Raw genomic sequence first — 17,540 nt, 5'->3', positions numbered from 1 at the left:
CTAAAGTGAAGCCTAAATATACAGAATTGGGAGCTGCCATATTGATAAAGCAGAGTCTGCTCAGTCGTGATCAGGGTTGGAGCCGCGGTATCGAGGTCCCGCCCACACACCCACACGAGCCAATCACAAGCAGAGCACGGCCACAGCCTGTTAGTGTGCCACCTAGCTGCTAAGTTAGCACCACACTAGCTGGTTCCCTCCACTAACAGGAAGTGATCATCTCCCTGGTTCCCTCCACTAACAGGAAGTGATCATCTCCCTGGTTCCCTCCACTAACAGGAAGTGATCATCTCCCTGGTTCCCTCCACTAACAGGAAGTGATCATCTCCCTGGTTCCTTCCACTAACAGGAAGTGATCATCTCCCTGGTTCCTGATCATGTGACCTGTTTGTTTGGTCACATGATGTCTGTAAACCAATGAGAACTCAGGACTCAGAATCATCATCAGAAACTATGATTTATTTTACTTTCACAATAACAAAGTTAGACAACATGAAAACTATAAAAACATTAAACTTCCTGCTGCAGATGTCACATTTATAAGTATGCAGGGAGGCGTCTCATTGGCTGAGCCACTCTATGACGTCATCATACGGGGAGCGATGCTCATCGACATCAACTCCTGGAAGAGAAGCTTACAGGCGTACGGCATCCGGACCAGAGAGATCTGATGGACAGACGGGTAGAGAGACAGAGAGACGGGTAGAGAGACAGAGAGACGGGTAGAGAGACAGAGAGACGGGTAAGTAAAAATAAGACAGGTAGAGACAGAGAGACAGGTAGATAGATTCTCTGTCCTCACAGTAGAAATGATTAATAAACTACAGATTCTGTGGTATTGATCACGTATTGATCACGTGTACCTGTGTCTTGTTGCGGCAGCCTCGACACTCGTACGTGTGCGTCCGCGTATTGGCGATGGCCATCAGTCCACACAGGTTACAGACGTGAACTTGATACGGATCGGAGGCCTCAAACAGACGCTCCTTGAGAAACTGAGCAGCTCCGTGAGCGATCTGACAATCACGCTCCATCTCGCCAAACCGCAGACCGCCATCACTGAGAGAGACAAAACAGACAGACAGGTGAGTGATCTGACAGTCACGCTCCATCTCAGACCGCCATCACTGAGAGACAGACAGGTGAAACAGACAGGTAGACGGGTCTCACCGTGATCGGCCCTCCATCGGCTGTCTGTTGAGGATCTGGACGGGACCGCGGGCCCTCGAGTGGATCTTATCGTCCACCATGTGCTTCAGACGCTGGTAATAAGTCGGACCGATGAAAATCTGAGACGTCAGCTTCCTCCCCGTGAACCCGTTATATAGAACCTGATCACAGATCAATAATCAATAATTAGTCTCGTAAACTGTGACGTGAAAAGTCCCTGACATCACACACTCCAACAGGGACGCAGGGTTCATGAGTTTAAATTTAACAGGAAGTATATAAAGCGTGAGTGACCTCATTTCCTCTCAGGTGGTATCCGTATTCAGACAGCAGGTTCGATACTTTCTGCACGTTGACGGCGTCGTTAAACGGCGTGGCGTCACCGATCTCACCTTTGTTCGCAGAAACCTGAAACGTGACACGCACACAAGCTTTTTGTTAATAAAGTTTTGATTCTGTTTAAATGAAATGATTCTTAGTTATACTCTCGTAGCTATTATTAATGTTATTATTATTATCATTATCATTATATTGATAATGATTATTACCACATCCTGATAATTACCAATCTATAATTAGCGATAATTACTGCGTAAAAAGTTAAAGAGTATTTCCAACATATATTTATTGATTACTACCTTGCCCTGCAAACACTCGATCAGATGGCCGACTGTCATTCTGGACGGGATGGCGTGAGGATTGATGATGATGTCGGGTGTGATTCCCTCGCAGGTGAACGGCATGTCCTTCAACGCAAAACACATCAAAACGTTAAGAGACGCTCAGAACATCAACATTTAGCAGCGTCACGTTTAAGCTTCACAGATTTAAAGATGGAGGATGCCTCCATCGCAGCTTTAGTTACAACGCACGTGTGTCATACCCCGTAGCTCCCACGGGGGTCGAAGACTGATGCCAGCCTCCATTTAACAGCCTTGTTTACCTCCCTTGAGTTGACTTCCTGTCTGTTTACTTCCTGTTTACCTCCCTTCAGTTGTCTTCCTGTTTACCTCCCTTCAGTGGACTTCCTGTCTCTTGACTTCCTGTTTCCCTCCTTTCAGTTGTCTTCCTGTTTACCTCCCTTCAGTTGTCTTCCTGTTTACCTCCCTTCAGTTGACTTCCTGTTTACCTCCCTTCAGTTGTCTTCCTGTTTACCTCCCTTCAGTGGACTTCCTGTTTACCTCCCTTCGGTTGACTTCCTGTCTGTTTACCTCCCTTCAGTTGTCTTCCTGTTTACCTCCCTTCAGCTGACTTCCTGTTTACCTCCCTTCAGTTGTCTTCCTGTCTGTTTACTTCCTGTTTACCTCCCTTTAGTTGACTTCCTGTTTACCTCCCTTCTGTTTACTTCCTGTTTACCTCCTGTCTGTATTGGATCCCACAGGTTCCTTTCTGTCCGTGTCGGCTGGCGAACTTGTCTCCGATCTGAGGAATCCTGACCGAACGAACCTGCAGGAAACAGGAACAGGTGTTTTACTGTCAGGTGCGGTCTCAGGTGTTCTGCCACATGTTGTATCGTTTGCGGTCAGGTGTCAGGTGTGGTGTTGCGTCCTCTCACCCTGATCTTGCAGAACTTGTAGCCCTCCTGGTTCAGAGTCACCATCACCTGGTCCACGATGCCGGTCTCGCTGGTTCTCAGAAAGGTACTACAGTCTCTCTTGGTGTAACGCCGGTTGATGCTTTCCAGCTCGTCGTCGTTCTCCGGCAGCGTCACCGTCTTCCCGATGATCACGTCCTCGCCGGAGACACGAACGCCGGGCGCGATGAGCCCGTCGTCATCTAGCTTGTCATAGATGGCGTGTCTCATACCTGAGGACAATTTTAATTTGTTCTTAATCTGTAACGTAAAGTTAGCCCCGCCCCCACCACAGACATCCAACACCTGTGACTGGATGTTCTTATCACACCTGAGATGATTGACAGGTGTTCTCATACTGCAAACACACCAGACTACAAGATTTTAGTTTTTATCAGTTCTCACCCTGACAGGTTTCACGTGTCGGCTTCTCAAAGATCTCCTCCTGATCGAAACCTTTCTTAGACTCCTGCTCTTTGTAGGATCGATAGAAAACAGACCTGTAGGGTGAAAAAACAACGTATAAAATAAATAACACTGGGATTACACCAGTAACAAACACTGGGATTACACCTGTAACAAACACTGGGATTAAACCAGTAAACACTGGGATTACACCAGTAACAAGCACTAGGATTACACCAGCAACAAACACTGGGATTACACCTGTAACAAACACTGGGATTACACCAGTAACAAACACTGGGATTACACCAGCAACAAACACTGGGATTACACCTGTAACAAACACTGGGATTACACCTGTAACAAACACTGGGATTACACCAGTAACAAACACTGGGATTACACCAGCAACAAACACTGGGATTATACCAGCAACAAACACTGGGATTACACCAGTAACAAACACTGGGATTAAACCAGTAAACACTGGGATTACACCAGTAACAAGCACTAGGATTACACCAGTAACAAACACTGGGATTATACCAGTAACAAACACTGGGATTACATCAGCAACAAACACTGGGATTACACCAGCAACAAACACTGGGATTACACCAGCAACAAACACTGGGATTACACCAGAAACAAATACTGGGATTACACCAGTAAACACTGGGACTACACCAGTAAACACTGGGATTACACCAGTAAACACTGGGATTACACCAGTAAGAAACACTGGGATTACACCAGTAAACACTGGGACTACACCAGTAAACACTGGGATTACACCAGTAACAAACACCCGGGTGTAGAAGTTAGTAACTGACCTGAAGAAGCCTCGGTCCACGGCCGACCTGTTCATGATCACAGAATCCTCCTGGTTGTATCCCGTGTACGAGGCAATCGCCACGATGGAGTTGATACCTGAAAACAAGAAGATAGTTTCAGTTAGAGAAACGCAGAAGAGCTCAACAGGTCGCCTGAAAACACAAATAAAACTCACCTGGTCTCAGGTAAGTATTGAGAGACTCAGCTGAAAGTTTATGCCAGAATAAAATAATGGGCTGACCTTCTACAACTGAAAACCTGAAGATCATCACAACGTTTTACCTGTATTTTCATACTTGAAACTTATCAGTCTGACTGTACAGGTGTGTGTGTGTGTGTTACCTGCAGGCAGCTCTCTGAAACGCAGGTACTCCATGGATCGGGTGGTGACCAGCGGTTTCTGAGGGTAGTACAACACGTGAGCCAGCGTGTCCATTCGTACGTGGAAGTTGGTGATGTAGACTCCCATGGCCTGTTTACCCATAGCAGACTGGTACGTGTTCCTGGGGGACTGAACAACAGCACCAAATAAAAATGGTATAAAATCTCACTGAGATGTCGTAGATACACGATCACCCTTCAATCCTGCATTCAGGTTTCCTTTTTCTATTTGTTTCTGCAAACCTGACTTGGTCCCTGAAAATCCCAGCAGCTTCTGTTTAGATGTTAGTTTTGTGTTTGTTTGTACCTGGTTGTGATCGGGGAAGGGGATGATGGAGGCACAGACTCCGAGGATCATGGACGGATGGATCTCACAATGCGTGTAAGTGGAGCAGTAGGCCACGCCCTTCTCCTGGAGGTCATCGGGGGTCATGGCGAGCATCACCGTCTCCTCCTCCAGAGTGTCGATGTACTCCACCACGCCGCTCGCCACCAAATCCTGCCAGCTGACCGCCACAAACAAAACACAAACAACAACAACTTTACCTCAACAGGAACTTTACGAGCGAAGTCAACAAACTCTACCAGAGTATTGTCTCACCTGTACTCTCTCTAACCTGTAGTTGTAGTACTGTCTTACCTGTAGTTGTTGTACTGTCTCACCTGTACTCTGTCTCACCTGTAGCTGTTGTAATACTGTCTCACCTGTAGTTGTTGTACTGTCTTACCTGTAGCTGTTGTACTGTCTCACCTGTACTCTGTCTCACCTGTAGTTGTTGTACTCTCTTTCCTTCAGCTGGTCGATGTGTCGTCTCTTCAGCAGTAGTTTCTGTTTCTCTACGATCAGCAGCGGCCGGCAGATTCGGCCGGCGTCCGTGTAGATTCTGATCTCTCGTTCTCTGATGTCTCTGATCATCGACACCTGAAACGTTCAGGATGTTTAGATAACGTAGTTCAGATGTTCGTCAGTTTAAAAGGTCACGGTAGGTGATGTCATCAAATCCCACGTGCAGACCAAAAACCACATGTGTCACTTTGTGGTTACCTCGGACACGATGATGTCCATCTGTCTGCGAAGTTTCCTCAGTGTGTTCATCAGTTGTTCTGGATCTTTGTGGATTCCCACCCAGCAGCCGTTCACAAAGATCTTTGTGGCACTAAAACATTAAAACATAAAGAAACCAAATATAAATCACATATAATGTCACAGAGAGTTTCAGCAGTTTAAGTTTCATGTAAAAGTTGAATATTTTAACAGTCTTAATAGTGTGCAGTAGTTAATGACACATTATTAATTATTAAATATCACGCTGAGGTGACTGACTCTGCGATGGCGGCAGGTGAGATCTCCTCCAGGTTCTCCATACTCCACTCCTCCAGAAACTCCAGGATGGGCGACGGCTGAGAGCCCACAGAGATGTAGGCCATGAGGGCCAGGTTCTTCACCAGACCTACGGCGTGACCCTGGAACACAGACGCCGATGTTACTCACTACGTTAACCAATCAGACTGTTCAGTGAGTAACGCTCAGCAGCAATCCTCCGTCTCTGAGTTCATCTGGATTCATGCTGTTGGTGTTTTCACGTTATTTGTGGGGGGTTTTTACCTCGGGCGTCTCGGCCGGACACACCATCCCCCACAGCGTGTTGTGCAGCTGTCGGGGTTTTGCCAGTTTGCCGTCTCTGCCGATCGGAGAGTTGACTCGGCGGAGATGTGACAGCGTGGACGCGAAGGTCAGACGGTTCAACACCTAAAGCAGAACAATAAAAAACAGGATGAGGATTCATGTGAAAATAGACGATTACAGCGGAAGATGTCGGCCTGACGTTCAGCGGTCGACCTTCTCGGCTCCGATAGGTTCACCTTTTATAACTACGCCTGTGTGACGGATGAACATCTGGCGGTTCTCTCACCTGGGACACTCCAGCTCGGGCCTGGTGAGCCTTCTTCACGTCGCCCCAGTTCCCCGTGGCGAGCGAGTACTTGAGGCCGTCGGAGATGATCCTGGTTTTAATGGCGAGCTCCAGGTTGAAGTCTTTTCCTCTGTCGATGAACTTCTGAGCATAAATCCTGATCTCCTTCAGCAGGTTCTTAAACATGCTGAACACGGAACACAGAGACTTTGATTATTTACATTCACAGGACATAAACCTGCAATAGATCACCTTTTATATGATGTATTAATGGACTAATATACTGTATGTATAAGCTGAGTGAGTGGAGGTCAAAGGGCATGACCGTGCGTGAAAGAAGCCCCACCCTCTGAACAGGAAGGCCAATAGCGGCCCAGCCAGGTCCAGTCTCTTGTTGCCATAGTGATCTCTGTCGTCCAGCTCTCGTCTGCCGAGAGCAGCCAGCAGCAACCTGTGGACCATGTACCTGCAGACACAGTCATACACACCGTCATTCACGGTAGTCAGGTAGGACTGACACACCTGTACAGGTGCATCTCAGGTAGGACTCACCTGTACAATTCAATTAAATTTATTTTTATATAGCATCAAATCATAACAGAAGTTATCTCGAGATGCTTACATGTGCATCTCAGGTGGGACTCACCTGTACAGGTGCGTCTCAGGTGGGACTCACACGTACAGGTGCGTCTCAGGTGGGACTCATCTGTACAGGTGCATACAGGTGCGTCTCAGGTAGGACTCACCCTAAGAAGTAAGCCTTTTTGGTTTCACAGAAGTCGCTGACTCCGACGTGCGGCAGCATCTCTTTCTGCAGAACTTCTTTTGCGTATTTGATTCTTCGTTCTTTCGTCACTCCGGGTTTCGCTCCTCTGGAGCCAATAAAGTTCAACGCCACGTTCTGCTCCTGGATCACAAACGCTTCGTCCAGAGACGGCTTTACCTGGAAACACAGTGACATCACTGGTGACATCACAGCCAGTCTGGTTTTGTTTGTTTACCTAGCAAACAGCGCTGCTGCCGCTGATAGACAATAACTGGTGCGCTGCCAAAACGTTCCGGGTAAAACTCCAGTATTTCTGTTCCACGTGTGTCGTAGTCGACACAAACAGCTGTTTGGGTCACAAGGCGGACCGAACCGAACGTCCTGTACCGAACATGTCGATACAACTCCACGTATTGTTACACCTCTAATGTTTACCAATCAACAGTCAGTACCTGATCAATAACTGATAATCAGACGTACCATCTCCATCATCTCTGGGTCGTCAAAGTCATAGATGATGTGTTCCAGGATGTCTCGGTCCGACACGAACCCCAGCGCTCGAAACACGATGATGATGGGAACTTCCTGTCTGATGTACGGCAGCGTGGACACGATCCTCTGACCGATGGCGCTCTTCTTCACTCCCTGAGAGAGACGATCAACGAATAATCAATCACATCCGTCTGCTGATCGATCAGTAACGTGGTTATTTACATGTATTCAATAAGGAGTCCTGTGTGCAGGTCAAATGTCAGGACTCACCTGTCCTCCTCTTGCCATCATGCTGACCCAGATGGTGCTGGTGGGACGGGACGAGTTCTCCAAACATGACCGACACTCGCCGGTGTAGGCGTACTTTGAGTCCTTCTTAGCAAACACGTACACCGTGTTGGTGGCCATCTTTTCCTGAGCGATCAGCACCTGAAAACCAGCACAGGAACCAGTTTGTGTGTAAATATATATATATGTATTCAGAGACGGCGGTGAAACAGCAGGTAGAGACGCCATTTTTTCAGAGACGGCGGTGCATCGTGATGTCAGAGCGAACCTTCTCAGAGCCGTTGATGATGAAATAACCTCCAGGGTCCAGCGGACACTCGTTGAGCTCACACAGATCACGGTCCGTCAGGCCGCTCAGCAGGCAGTAGGTGGAGCGAAGCATGATGGGAATTTTACCAATAAAGGTCTTCTGGTGCTGAGTCTGCAGCTGGTCCTCGCCTTCCTTGATGATGGTCTTTGTGATGTCAACATACAGCGGGGCCGAGTACCTGAGGGGGGGATCACACAATAACACAGACCAGGTGAGTCCAGGTGAGTCCAGGTGAATCCAGGTGAGTCCAGGTGAGTCCAGGTGAGACCAGGTGAGACCACGTGAGACCACGTGAGACCAGGTGAGACCAGGTGAGTCCAGGTGAGACCTACGTGAGGTTTCGTAGTCGGGCCTCGTTGGGCATCATGGGAGACGGCGCTCCGTCCCTCTCCCAGTGGGTGGGCTTGGACAGGTAGATCTGCTCAAACTTCAGCAGGTACCGAGGCTGAAACAGAAAACAGAGGTCACAGTGATGTCACAGTGATGTCACAGGAGCTTAGACCAGGACCCTCCTACAGAGACCCTCTCTGAGTGTCTCTAAACCTCCCAGACCAGGTCCTGGAACTAGTCCAGATCCAGGTGTTGCTCCTCACCGGCTCCTCCACCTCTCCGGAGGTGTGCTGGGCTTCAGCCTGCAGGTCGATGGGCGGAGCGTCTTCCACGATCCTCTGAACCGACATCTGGATGAACTCATCGAACGAATCCAGCTGCTGCCGCACCAGACCCTTCTCGTCAAAATAAGAGCTGGAACCGAACACACAGACAATCTTGTCAAAATAAGAGCTGAAAGGTGCCTGAATAAGAGCAGAGTGTAACCCTGGACAACCGAGACATCCAGATTATAATCCAGAAAAAAGAACTGTCATAATTTACAGTGGATTGATTTTCAAAATAAAAGTCTGTTCAGTTGTTAAATACATCAGAGTCTCTTCAGTGTTGCATCAACAGTTTCACATCTAGAATCTCATTAAATAAAACCAACAGATTCAGGTCCTCTGCTTTAAAACTGAGCTGTGTGAGATTTTCACGTTGTACTCCAGTAAACTGATCATTTTCTCCACAGGTGAGCTGAGATCCAGGTGAGTTTACCTGATGACGATCCAGCAAGCTTCCTGCCACAAATCTGGAGTGATTTCATCTTCGTCCTCGTCGTACTGAGTATCTGACAAACACACAAACATTACACATATTATTACTGGTCAATATGATCTCTGATCAATAGTATTACTGATCAATATTTATAATCACTGATCAATATATATAGGCTGACCCAGCTGCTTAGACAATGTCTTTATTTCCACTGTATTTGTGTTTCTATTTTCACCGTATTTGTGTATTTAGTTTCACTGTATTTATTTTCACTGCATTTATGTCTTTATTATCACTGTATTTATGTATTATTGTTAATTTATTTATTTTCACTGTATTTATTTGTTATTGTTAATGCATTTGTCTTTATTTTCACTGTATTTATGTTTTTATTTTAACTGTATTTATGTATTTAGTTTAGCTGTATTTATGTCTTTATTTTCACTTTATTTGTGTATTTAGTTTCACTGTATTTATGTATTATTGTTAATTTATTTATTTTCACTGTTTGTATTTTTATTAACACTGTAATTATGCAATTATTTTCACTTTATTTGTGTATTTATTTTCACTGTATTTACGTATTTAGTTTCACTGTATTTGTGTGTTATTGTTAATTTATTTATTTTCACTGTATATATGTGTTATTTTAACACTATTTATGTCTTTATTTTAAATCAAGTTGTTTGTAATGTTGTCACAGTTTGTCCTCATCAGTAGTTTTATAATGTTGTTGTCTGGTGAAGGTAATTAATAACAATGTGAACAGTTAAGTTTCTAACTGAGTTATTAACTACAGTTACCATGTGCTTCAGTGTTGAGCTATAAATATTGTATGTAGGGGCTTTAAGTGCATTTTACTGATAACACAGAACAGTCAGACTTTGAGGTGTATTTAATACTTTAATAGTTTTAGTGCAGCCTGCTAGCCTGTTAGCCTGTTAGCCTGCTAGCCTCCTAGCCTGCTAGCCTGTTAGCCTGCTAGCCTGTTAGCCTGTTAGCCTGCTAGCCTGCTAGCCTGTTAGCCTGCTAGCCTGTTAGCCTGCTAGCCTGTTAGCCTGTTAGCCTGCTAGCCTGCTAGCCTGTTAGCCTGCTAGCCTGCTAGCCTGTTAGCCTGTTAGCCTGTTAGCCTGCTAGCCTGCTAGCCTGTTAGCCTGCTAGCCTGCTAGCCTGCTAGCCTGCTAGCCTGCTAGCCTGTTAGCCTGCTAGCCTGCTAGCCTGCTAGCCTGCTAGCCTGTTAGCATCAGCTGAAACAAAGCAGAGCTGTTAGTCTGTAGCTGATTGAAGAACAGCTGAGGTCAGCATGTGTGTTAGTGAATAGTGATGTTCAGCTCACCCTCAGCTTCGTCCTGGTCGTACATCTTCTGTCTTTAGATTATTAGATTAAAGTAAAACTCCGACACGACGCTGTGATGAGCCGCGTGACCCGGAAGAGGTAGCCGGTCTTCTTCTTCTCCTTCTCCGTCTTTAATGAGAGTGGACCTGGACGCGTTGATGACGCAGTGCTGCCCTCCGCAGTCTGCACCACGACACTGCACCTGCTACCTGGAGGAGCAGGTATAGACAGTGACGGCCAACAATTAATTATTAAAGCTTAATAAACTAAAGACCAGATATAAATATACCATAATGAGCTAAATACACAAAATAGTAAAAAAGTTTAAAGTGAAATTAAAAAGTACAAAATTAATTGAACAGTGCAGATGAAGTGGCAGCAGTATATAACTAGTATATAAACAGTAGTATATATGTAGTGCAGTATAGTATAGTGCAGTGTAGTATAGTATAGTGTAGTATAGTATAGTATAATGTAGTGCAATATAGTATAGTGTAGTGTGGTGCAGCATAGTGTAGTATAGTATAATGTAGTGTAGTGTGGTATAGTATAGTGGAGTGCAGTGTAGTATAGTGCAGTGTAGTGTAGATAGATAGATAGATAGATAGATAGATAGATAGATAGATAGATAGATAGTAACTTTATTAATCCCGAGGGAAATTCAAGTTTCCAGCATCACAGTTCCATAGTGCAAAAATGCAAAAAGTGTAGTGTAGTATAGAAAAGTATAGTATGGTATGGTGTAGTCTAGTGTAGTGCAATGCAGTGCAGTGCAGTGCAGTGTAGTATAATATAGTATAGTATCGTACTATTTGTGTAAATATGTTGTGGTGCAGACTCGTGACAGTTTTGTTTTTCTGCTCTGCTGTTTGTGTCACTCGTTTTCCTGATAGTATAGTATAGTGTAGTATAGTATAGTGTAGTGCAGTATAGTATTGTATAGTGTAGTACTACAGTGTATTTGTGTAACTATGTTGTGGTGCAGGCTCGTGACAGTCTTGTTTTTCAGCTCTGCTGTTTGTCTCGTTCGTCTTGCTGGTAGTTTTCTGTCCGTCAGCGATATTTCAGCGCAGACAGAATGTTGATCCCCAGATTAAGTCCTGAACAAAAGAGAGCAGACGACAACACAGAGCTCGTCCTCTATATGACAACAGCACTCCAACGCTAAACATCACAACCACAGAGGACCTGCACAGAGACACAGCAGCAGCCAATCAGACACCAGGATAAAACAGCTTTTCTTATTTTTTGGTTTCATTGGACTTTCTGGATCTTCAGGATGTTTAGCAGGACGCTTCTGCTCGTCTGTGTGGCGGTTTTCTTCTGCGCAGGTAAGACTGGACCAGACCAGACCAGACCAGACCAGGTGTTTAAACAGGGTCTGATGTAGAGTCCACATCAGACTGGACCAGACCAGGTTGGACCGTACGGAGTCAGGTGTAAAAACATATACCTGAACAACTTTCCTGTCTGTTTTTCAGATGCTGAGGACAAGTCCCGCGTCTACAGGAGGGTAAGAAACAAACTCTTTTTTACCAGATGAAATGATTTATAGTCAATTTAACATAATTAATCCTTTTGAGTTACTGTTTATAATGGTATTTCATTTATACAAAATATATTTTTATTCATTATTAAAATAAGTCGTACACCAGCAACTTGGTAAAAAAAATGTTTAAAATGAATAGAATTTTTATTTATTATTAAAATAATACATCGTACAGCGCTGCATGGTGGTACAGTGGTTAGCACTGTCACCTCACAGCAGGTTCGAATCCGACTTGAGGCCCTTCTGTGTGGGGTTTGCAAGTTCTCCCTGTGTTAGCGTGGGTTTACTCCGGGTTCTCAGGTTTCTTCCCATAGTCCAAAGCCATGCAGGTTAGCATGGGTTTGCTCTGGGTTGTCTGGTTTCCTCCCGCAGTCCAAAGACATGCAGGTTAGCGTGGGTTTACTAGGATTCTCTGGTTTCCTCCCGCAGTCCAAAGACATGCAGGTTAGCGTGGGTTTACTCCGGGTTCTCCAGTTTCTTCCCATAGTCCAAAGACATGCAGGTTAGCGTGGGTTTACTCCAGTTCTCCGGTTTCCTCCCACAGTCCAAAGACATGCATGTTAGCGTGGGTTTACTCCGGGTTCTCTGGTTTCCTCCCACAGTCCAAAGACATGCAGGTTAGCATTGGTTTACTCCGGGTTCACCAGTTTCTTCCCATAGTCCAAAGACATGCAGGTTAGCGTGGGTTTACTCCGGGTTCTCTGGTTTCCTCCCACAGTCCAAAGACATGCAGGTTAGCATTGGTTTACTCCGGGTTCACCAGTTTCTTCCCATAGTCCAAAGACATGCAGGTTAGCGTGGGTTTACTCCGGGTTCTCAGGTTTCCTCCCTCAGTCCAAAGACATGAAGGTTAGCGTGGGTTTACTCCGGGTTCTCAGGTTTCTTCTTATAGTCCAAAGACATGCAGGTTAGCGTGGGTTTACTCCGGGTTCTACGGTTTCCTCCCACAGTCCAAAGACATGCAGGTTAGCGTGGGTTTACTCCGGGTTCTACGGTTTCCTCCCACAGTCCAAAGACATGCAGGTTAGCGTGGGTTTTACTCTGGGTTCTACGGTTTCCTCCCACAGTCCAAAGACATGCAGGTTAGCGTGGGTTTACTCCGGGTTCTCCGGTTTCCTCCCACAGTCCAAAGACATGCAGGTTAGCATGGGTTTACTCTTTTCATTCAAATTCAAAGTGTCTGTATTGGCATGAAGGTTTCAGGAGGTAAAATGGAAGAGCAGCTGATGTGATCTGTATTTTAGTTTTCTGTTTAACACCGATCTACCTGTCGTTGCTGCAGCCCTCCTGCGTGGGGATGAGCGTGACTCAGGCCTGTCCTCTCAACTACTCGCCGGTGTGCGGCAGCGACGGCGTTACCTACCCCAACGAATGCTCTCTGTGTGTCCACAGACTGTGAGTCAATCATTCATTCATCTCATCTTCTGATGGTTTACTTCAATGTTAACTACAATGTTAGATCATTGTTTACTATGTTGTTTACTTCATTATTTACTTGATTGTTTACTGGTGATTATTTGTGTTTAGGGAGCAAAACGCCGACATTTTGATCGTGACGGAGGGGCCCTGCTGAGGATGACGTCATCACACTCCGCAGTGATGTCATCACACTTCTAATAGATGATGATATGACGTGTATATTTGACTTCTGTTTGAATATTAGCATGTAACACACACACACACACACACACTGATGACTGCAGCCATAATAATAATCCTTCAAACACATTCGTTTTATAGCTGTTTTATATTTTCATATCTGTAATTTTTCATTGAATCTTTCAACAATAAAGCTTTTCCTTTTTCTCTGAATGCAGCTGTTTGTCAGGTCTGTTGGGGGACGGGGGGTGTGGTGGGTGTACGGGATGATAAGCCCACTTCACGGCGGTGTGTGTTGTTATTAAAATGCACGGAGAGGCCGACACCATCCGACACGGTTAGTTAAGCAACTCATGAAGGTTTGCAGAGCAGGACAGGCAGAAAGAACCAGATGACTGAGACGAGCAGATACAACGAGGACACTTTAATAAAGAAAAAGTCTTTTAGATTCAAACTAAAACTCCACGCAGCAACAACAAGGAACCAACAAAGAAGAATAAACAGTGAGCGACTACTGGGGAGGTGGGAACAGGTGAGCAGCAGGTGTGCCGAGTGAAGAGATCTGCAACGACAAGAGAGGAGAGTAACTAAATAAAATATATAAATATATATAATATATATTAATAAATAAAACTGACTACATAATAATAATACTATTATTCTACTAATACTAATAAATGACATCAATCAAACATCTGCTGTTGGAAACTCATTGGTAAGTACGCTCGGTAGCCAGAGGGGGCGCCAAAGAGCCAATGTTAAATTTTTTTGTATTGCACTGTTTTTTTAGTTACAATTGTTCGGCTGCTTTATTTCCTCCGCTAGTCCTCTCCAGAGTCCTGTAGACAGGGTTACGGGTTTTATGAAGTACTATATACTATATACTATATGATATTATATCAGATGTTGTCAGAGTATTCATGGAGCCAGACCGTGATTAGTGTTAGGGGTTTTATGAAGTACTATATACTACAGTATGTGATACTATGTGATACCACAGCAGAGCCGCACATAAAACTAAATATCTTTTCCATCTCACTTGCACATTAAACTGCATAGATGCTAATTTTAGCTAACAGCGCTAGCATTGATGACATCTGGTAGCTCACCTGTCACTGAACTAAGTAATACATGTTGTTGGGGATGTCAGCATGTTACCTATTCAGGTGTCCAGCTGTCCTGTCCTCCTGCGTCCGTCCATCCTTCTACTCTCTTCCTCTTCCTGTTAAACATCACAGACCTTTTAAAAATCACCTTTCTGTATTTATAATCAAACTTTAAAGACGCAGTGATTTGAATATTTTAATTTGTAAATCCGTCTTCTGTCCCTCACTACAGGTGTGTTTTATAAACCACTCTGTTGACAGACAGGTAGGGGGGCGTGGCCTCTAACAACAGGCCCTCTCTAAAGTCACACCTGTCAATCATGTTGTTGCCACGGAGCTGCTGCCTGTCCATCACAACATTCTCCTCTTCATCCTCCTCTGGCTCCGCCTCCTCAGGTGTGCCCAGGTATTTGCTCCAGCGGCTCTGGCTCCCCTGAGCCTGACTCACCTGAGCCTGGCTCACCTGGAGACAGTCAGAGTCAGATACATTGACTGTGTTTTACAACATTCATTAAATATTTTTAAATATTGAAGTAGAAACACTAAATTAAGACGTGTGTGTGTGTGTGTGTGTGGTCACCTGGTCATCTTCCTTAGGCTCATCCTCTCCGTCTGCCTCCACCTGCTTCCTGTAAACACCAACCATCAGAGCTCACGTTAAAGCAGCAGGATGCAGTAACAGGTGAAGACACCTGGACACAGAGGTGAAGAGTGCTGCGTATGATGGGACATGTTGGTTACCATAGCGACCAGGTGTGGTGCTCTTGCTCCTCCATCTTGGCTCCTCTCGTGGCGTTGAGTTTCTGAACATGGCGTCTGCAGTCGGCCCCGGAGCCCCGCCCAAACTCCTGTCAACCAATCAGCACACAGTCCGACAGGTTGAGCAGGTAACAATGGAGCCTCTGAACACCTGGTATACATCTAATTACATACTTCATAATTATATACAACTTAATAATCATATACTATTTACTACTCACCAACATGTACAGAACTGACTAAAAACTTAATGATTGAAATGTCTTATTGTGGCTCCAGACGGTGTGGTGAAAACTGTCGGGTGAACCTAAATGATGAGCTCATTGAACCACTGAGGAGCACCAGTGCAACCAGTGTAAACAGTCAGTGTGTGGTCCTGTAGCTGGTGAACATACTGGAGCATTTAGCAGCTCAACATTTGGTAGAGACCCAAAACAGAGCTAAAAGAGAGAGCCTACTGGACTGACTCCTGGTGAATCACGGTGCTGCTCTGTCAATAAACATCAGTTAGAGAAGCTTTAAAAGAGTAGAAGTTCATATTCTGACCTTCAGCAGCGACTGTTTCTCTCCACACAGTTTACAGCTCCACCTGAGCACCTTCTTCACCTGTCAGACACAGCACAGGGCAAAAACACACCGTTTACAGCTGCTCCTGTCAGACACAGCACAGGGCAAAAACACACCGTTTACAGCTGCTCCTGTCAGACACAGCACAGGGCAAAAACACACCGTTTACAGCTGCTCCTGTCAGACACAGCACAGGGCAAAAACACACTGTTTACAGCTGCACCTGTCAGACACAGCACAGGGCAGGTTCACACAGTTAGCCGTTAGCTTGTAGCTCAGCTGTGTTTGTCCGTTTCAGGTGATTAGTTACCTGTTGAACCTGGAAGCTCTGACAGCTGAAACACTGGAGGACGTGAAACTCCTGAACCATGACGGACGGACAGTTAACGGCTGCGGTTCTGGTTCTGGTCCTCCGGCTCAGTTTTTCCCGGGTCTTGTTGAACCGCAGTGACGTCACAGCCGAGGGTCAGAGCCGAGTCCAGCCGAGATGAACCGAGATGAGCCGAGCCGAGCGCCTCCTCTCGGCCGGAGGACAACACTGACAGCTCTGACTGGTTTATTATGTCGGTGTTTTCCAGCTGTGTGAACATCTGTTTTCAACACGTCACTGATCAATAAACCTGATCAGAAAAAACTTCAAACATTTAAGAAACAAAAATGGAAATAAATAAAAATATATGAATTTAAATTAAAATGTTTAAAATAAATCAGTTTTCATGTCAAATGGACAGAAACTAAGACTGAGACCAAATAGTCCTTAAAATTACATCCTGTGTCCTTTCCTAACCACTTCTCCTTTCCTAACCACTTCTCTCCTTTCCAAATCACTTCTCCTTTCCTAACCACTTCACCTCTCCTAACCACTTCTCCTCTCCTTTCCTAACCACTTCTCTCCTCTCCTAACCACCTCTCCTTTCCTAACCACTTCACCTCTCCTAACCACCTCTCCTCTCCTTTTCCTAACCACTTCTCCTTTCTAACCACTTCTCTCCTTTCCAAATCACTTCTCCTTTCTTAACCACTTCTCTCCTTTCCTAACTACTTCTCCTCTCCTCTCCTAACCACCTCTCCTTTCCAAACCACTTCTCCTCTCCTAACCACTTCTCCTCTCCTTTCCTAACCACTTGTCCTTTCCAAATCACTTCTCCTTTCCTAACCACCTCTCCTTTCCTAACCACTTCTCCTCTCCTCTCCTAACCACTTCTCCTCTCCTTTCCTAATCACTTGTCCTTTCCTAACTACTTCTCCTCTCCTTTCCTAACCACTTGTCCTTTCCTGACCACTTCTCCTTTCCTACCCACTTCTCCTCTCCTTTCCTAACCACTTGTCCTTTCCTAACCACTTCTCCTCTCCTTTCCTAACCACTTGTCCTTTCCTAACCACTTCTCCTCTCCTTTCCTAAC

The 17,540-nt window shown here is 45.3% G+C and overlaps 3 protein-coding genes across 7 annotated transcripts; 1 reads left to right on the top strand and 2 right to left on the bottom strand.

Moving 5' to 3' along the window:
- Positions 1 to 438: 438 nt before the first annotated feature.
- On the bottom strand, positions 439 to 10,711 carry polr2b (RNA polymerase II subunit B). Its single transcript, XM_037779553.1, has 25 exons — positions 10,558 to 10,711; positions 9,222 to 9,294; positions 8,726 to 8,876; positions 8,465 to 8,577; positions 8,091 to 8,310; positions 7,805 to 7,963; positions 7,523 to 7,687; positions 7,023 to 7,219; positions 6,623 to 6,742; positions 6,277 to 6,463; positions 5,970 to 6,113; positions 5,688 to 5,827; positions 5,409 to 5,520; positions 5,131 to 5,285; positions 4,671 to 4,869; positions 4,325 to 4,493; positions 3,982 to 4,078; positions 3,149 to 3,243; positions 2,726 to 2,976; positions 2,527 to 2,616; positions 1,809 to 1,916; positions 1,465 to 1,578; positions 1,171 to 1,331; positions 864 to 1,059; positions 439 to 667 (listed from the first exon to the last, which is right to left on the bottom strand). The coding sequence occupies exons 1-25, from the start codon at positions 10,580 to 10,582 to the stop codon at positions 578 to 580; spliced, it is 3,531 nt and encodes a 1,176-aa protein (XP_037635481.1). The 5' UTR covers positions 10,583 to 10,711; the 3' UTR covers positions 439 to 577.
- Positions 10,712 to 11,659: 948 nt separating this feature from the next.
- Positions 11,660 to 13,922, top strand: LOC119494057 (probable pancreatic secretory proteinase inhibitor). The gene is made up of 4 exons (XM_037779683.1): positions 11,660 to 11,888; positions 12,039 to 12,070; positions 13,389 to 13,501; positions 13,634 to 13,922. The coding sequence occupies exons 1-4, from the start codon at positions 11,837 to 11,839 to the stop codon at positions 13,677 to 13,679; spliced, it is 243 nt and encodes an 80-aa protein (XP_037635611.1). The 5' UTR covers positions 11,660 to 11,836; the 3' UTR covers positions 13,680 to 13,922.
- A 192-nt stretch (positions 13,923 to 14,114) lies between these two features.
- On the bottom strand, positions 14,115 to 16,674 carry LOC119494050 (MRN complex interacting protein). 5 transcript variants are annotated; one of them, XM_037779669.1, is made up of 8 exons: positions 16,448 to 16,674; positions 16,117 to 16,176; positions 15,553 to 15,659; positions 15,392 to 15,440; positions 15,123 to 15,274; positions 14,864 to 14,927; positions 14,500 to 14,544; positions 14,115 to 14,267 (listed from the first exon to the last, which is right to left on the bottom strand). In XM_037779669.1, exons 1-6 carry the CDS (start codon positions 16,505 to 16,507, stop codon positions 14,864 to 14,866), a joined length of 492 nt encoding a protein of 163 aa, XP_037635597.1. In that variant the 5' UTR covers positions 16,508 to 16,674; the 3' UTR covers positions 14,115 to 14,267; positions 14,500 to 14,544. The 5 variants fall into 5 exon arrangements, with proteins under 5 accessions (XP_037635597.1, XP_037635595.1, XP_037635596.1 ...); XM_037779667.1 differs by having other exon boundaries at positions 14,864 to 14,932; positions 15,122 to 15,274; positions 16,448 to 16,672; XM_037779668.1 differs by lacking the exon at positions 14,500 to 14,544 and having other exon boundaries at positions 16,448 to 16,673.
- Positions 16,675 to 17,540: the final 866 nt, after the last annotated feature.

The sequence above is a fragment of the Sebastes umbrosus genome, chromosome 9 (genome assembly GCF_015220745.1).
Source record: "Sebastes umbrosus isolate fSebUmb1 chromosome 9, fSebUmb1.pri, whole genome shotgun sequence".
NCBI lineage: Eukaryota > Metazoa > Chordata > Actinopteri > Perciformes > Sebastidae > Sebastes > Sebastes umbrosus.
Note: the sequence above shows the minus strand (reverse complement) of the source record. Positions and strands in the feature narration are given on the sequence as shown.

Excerpts from the sequence above, each read along its gene's own strand:
- polr2b (XM_037779553.1), bottom strand. The coding sequence starts at position 10,582 with ATGTACGACCAGGACGAAGCTGAGG. Across the intron at positions 5,828-5,969 it reads GTCCGGCCGAGACGCCCGAG|GGTCACGCCGTAGGTCTGGT; the intron begins GTAAAAACCCCC and ends TCTGTGTTCCAG. Across the intron at positions 3,244-3,981 it reads GTGGACCGAGGCTTCTTCAG|GTCTGTTTTCTATCGATCCT; the intron begins GTCAGTTACTAA and ends TTCACCCTACAG.
- LOC119494050 (XM_037779667.1), bottom strand. The coding sequence starts at position 16,507 with ATGGTTCAGGAGTTTCACGTCCTCCAGTGTTTCAGCTGTCAGAGCTTC. Across the intron at positions 16,177-16,447 it reads AGAGCTTCCAGGTTCAACAG|GTGAAGAAGGTGCTCAGGTG; the intron begins GTAACTAATCAC and ends TGTGTCTGACAG. Across the intron at positions 15,275-15,391 it reads AGCCTAAGGAAGATGACCAG|GTGAGCCAGGCTCAGGTGAG; the intron begins GTGACCACACAC and ends GACTGTCTCCAG.
- LOC119494057 (XM_037779683.1), top strand. The coding sequence starts at position 11,837 with ATGTTTAGCAGGACGCTTCTGCTCGTCTGTGTGGCGGTTTTCTTCTGC. Across the intron at positions 12,071-13,388 it reads AGTCCCGCGTCTACAGGAGG|CCCTCCTGCGTGGGGATGAG; the intron begins GTAAGAAACAAA and ends TCGTTGCTGCAG. Across the intron at positions 13,502-13,633 it reads TCTCTGTGTGTCCACAGACT|GGAGCAAAACGCCGACATTT; the intron begins GTGAGTCAATCA and ends ATTTGTGTTTAG.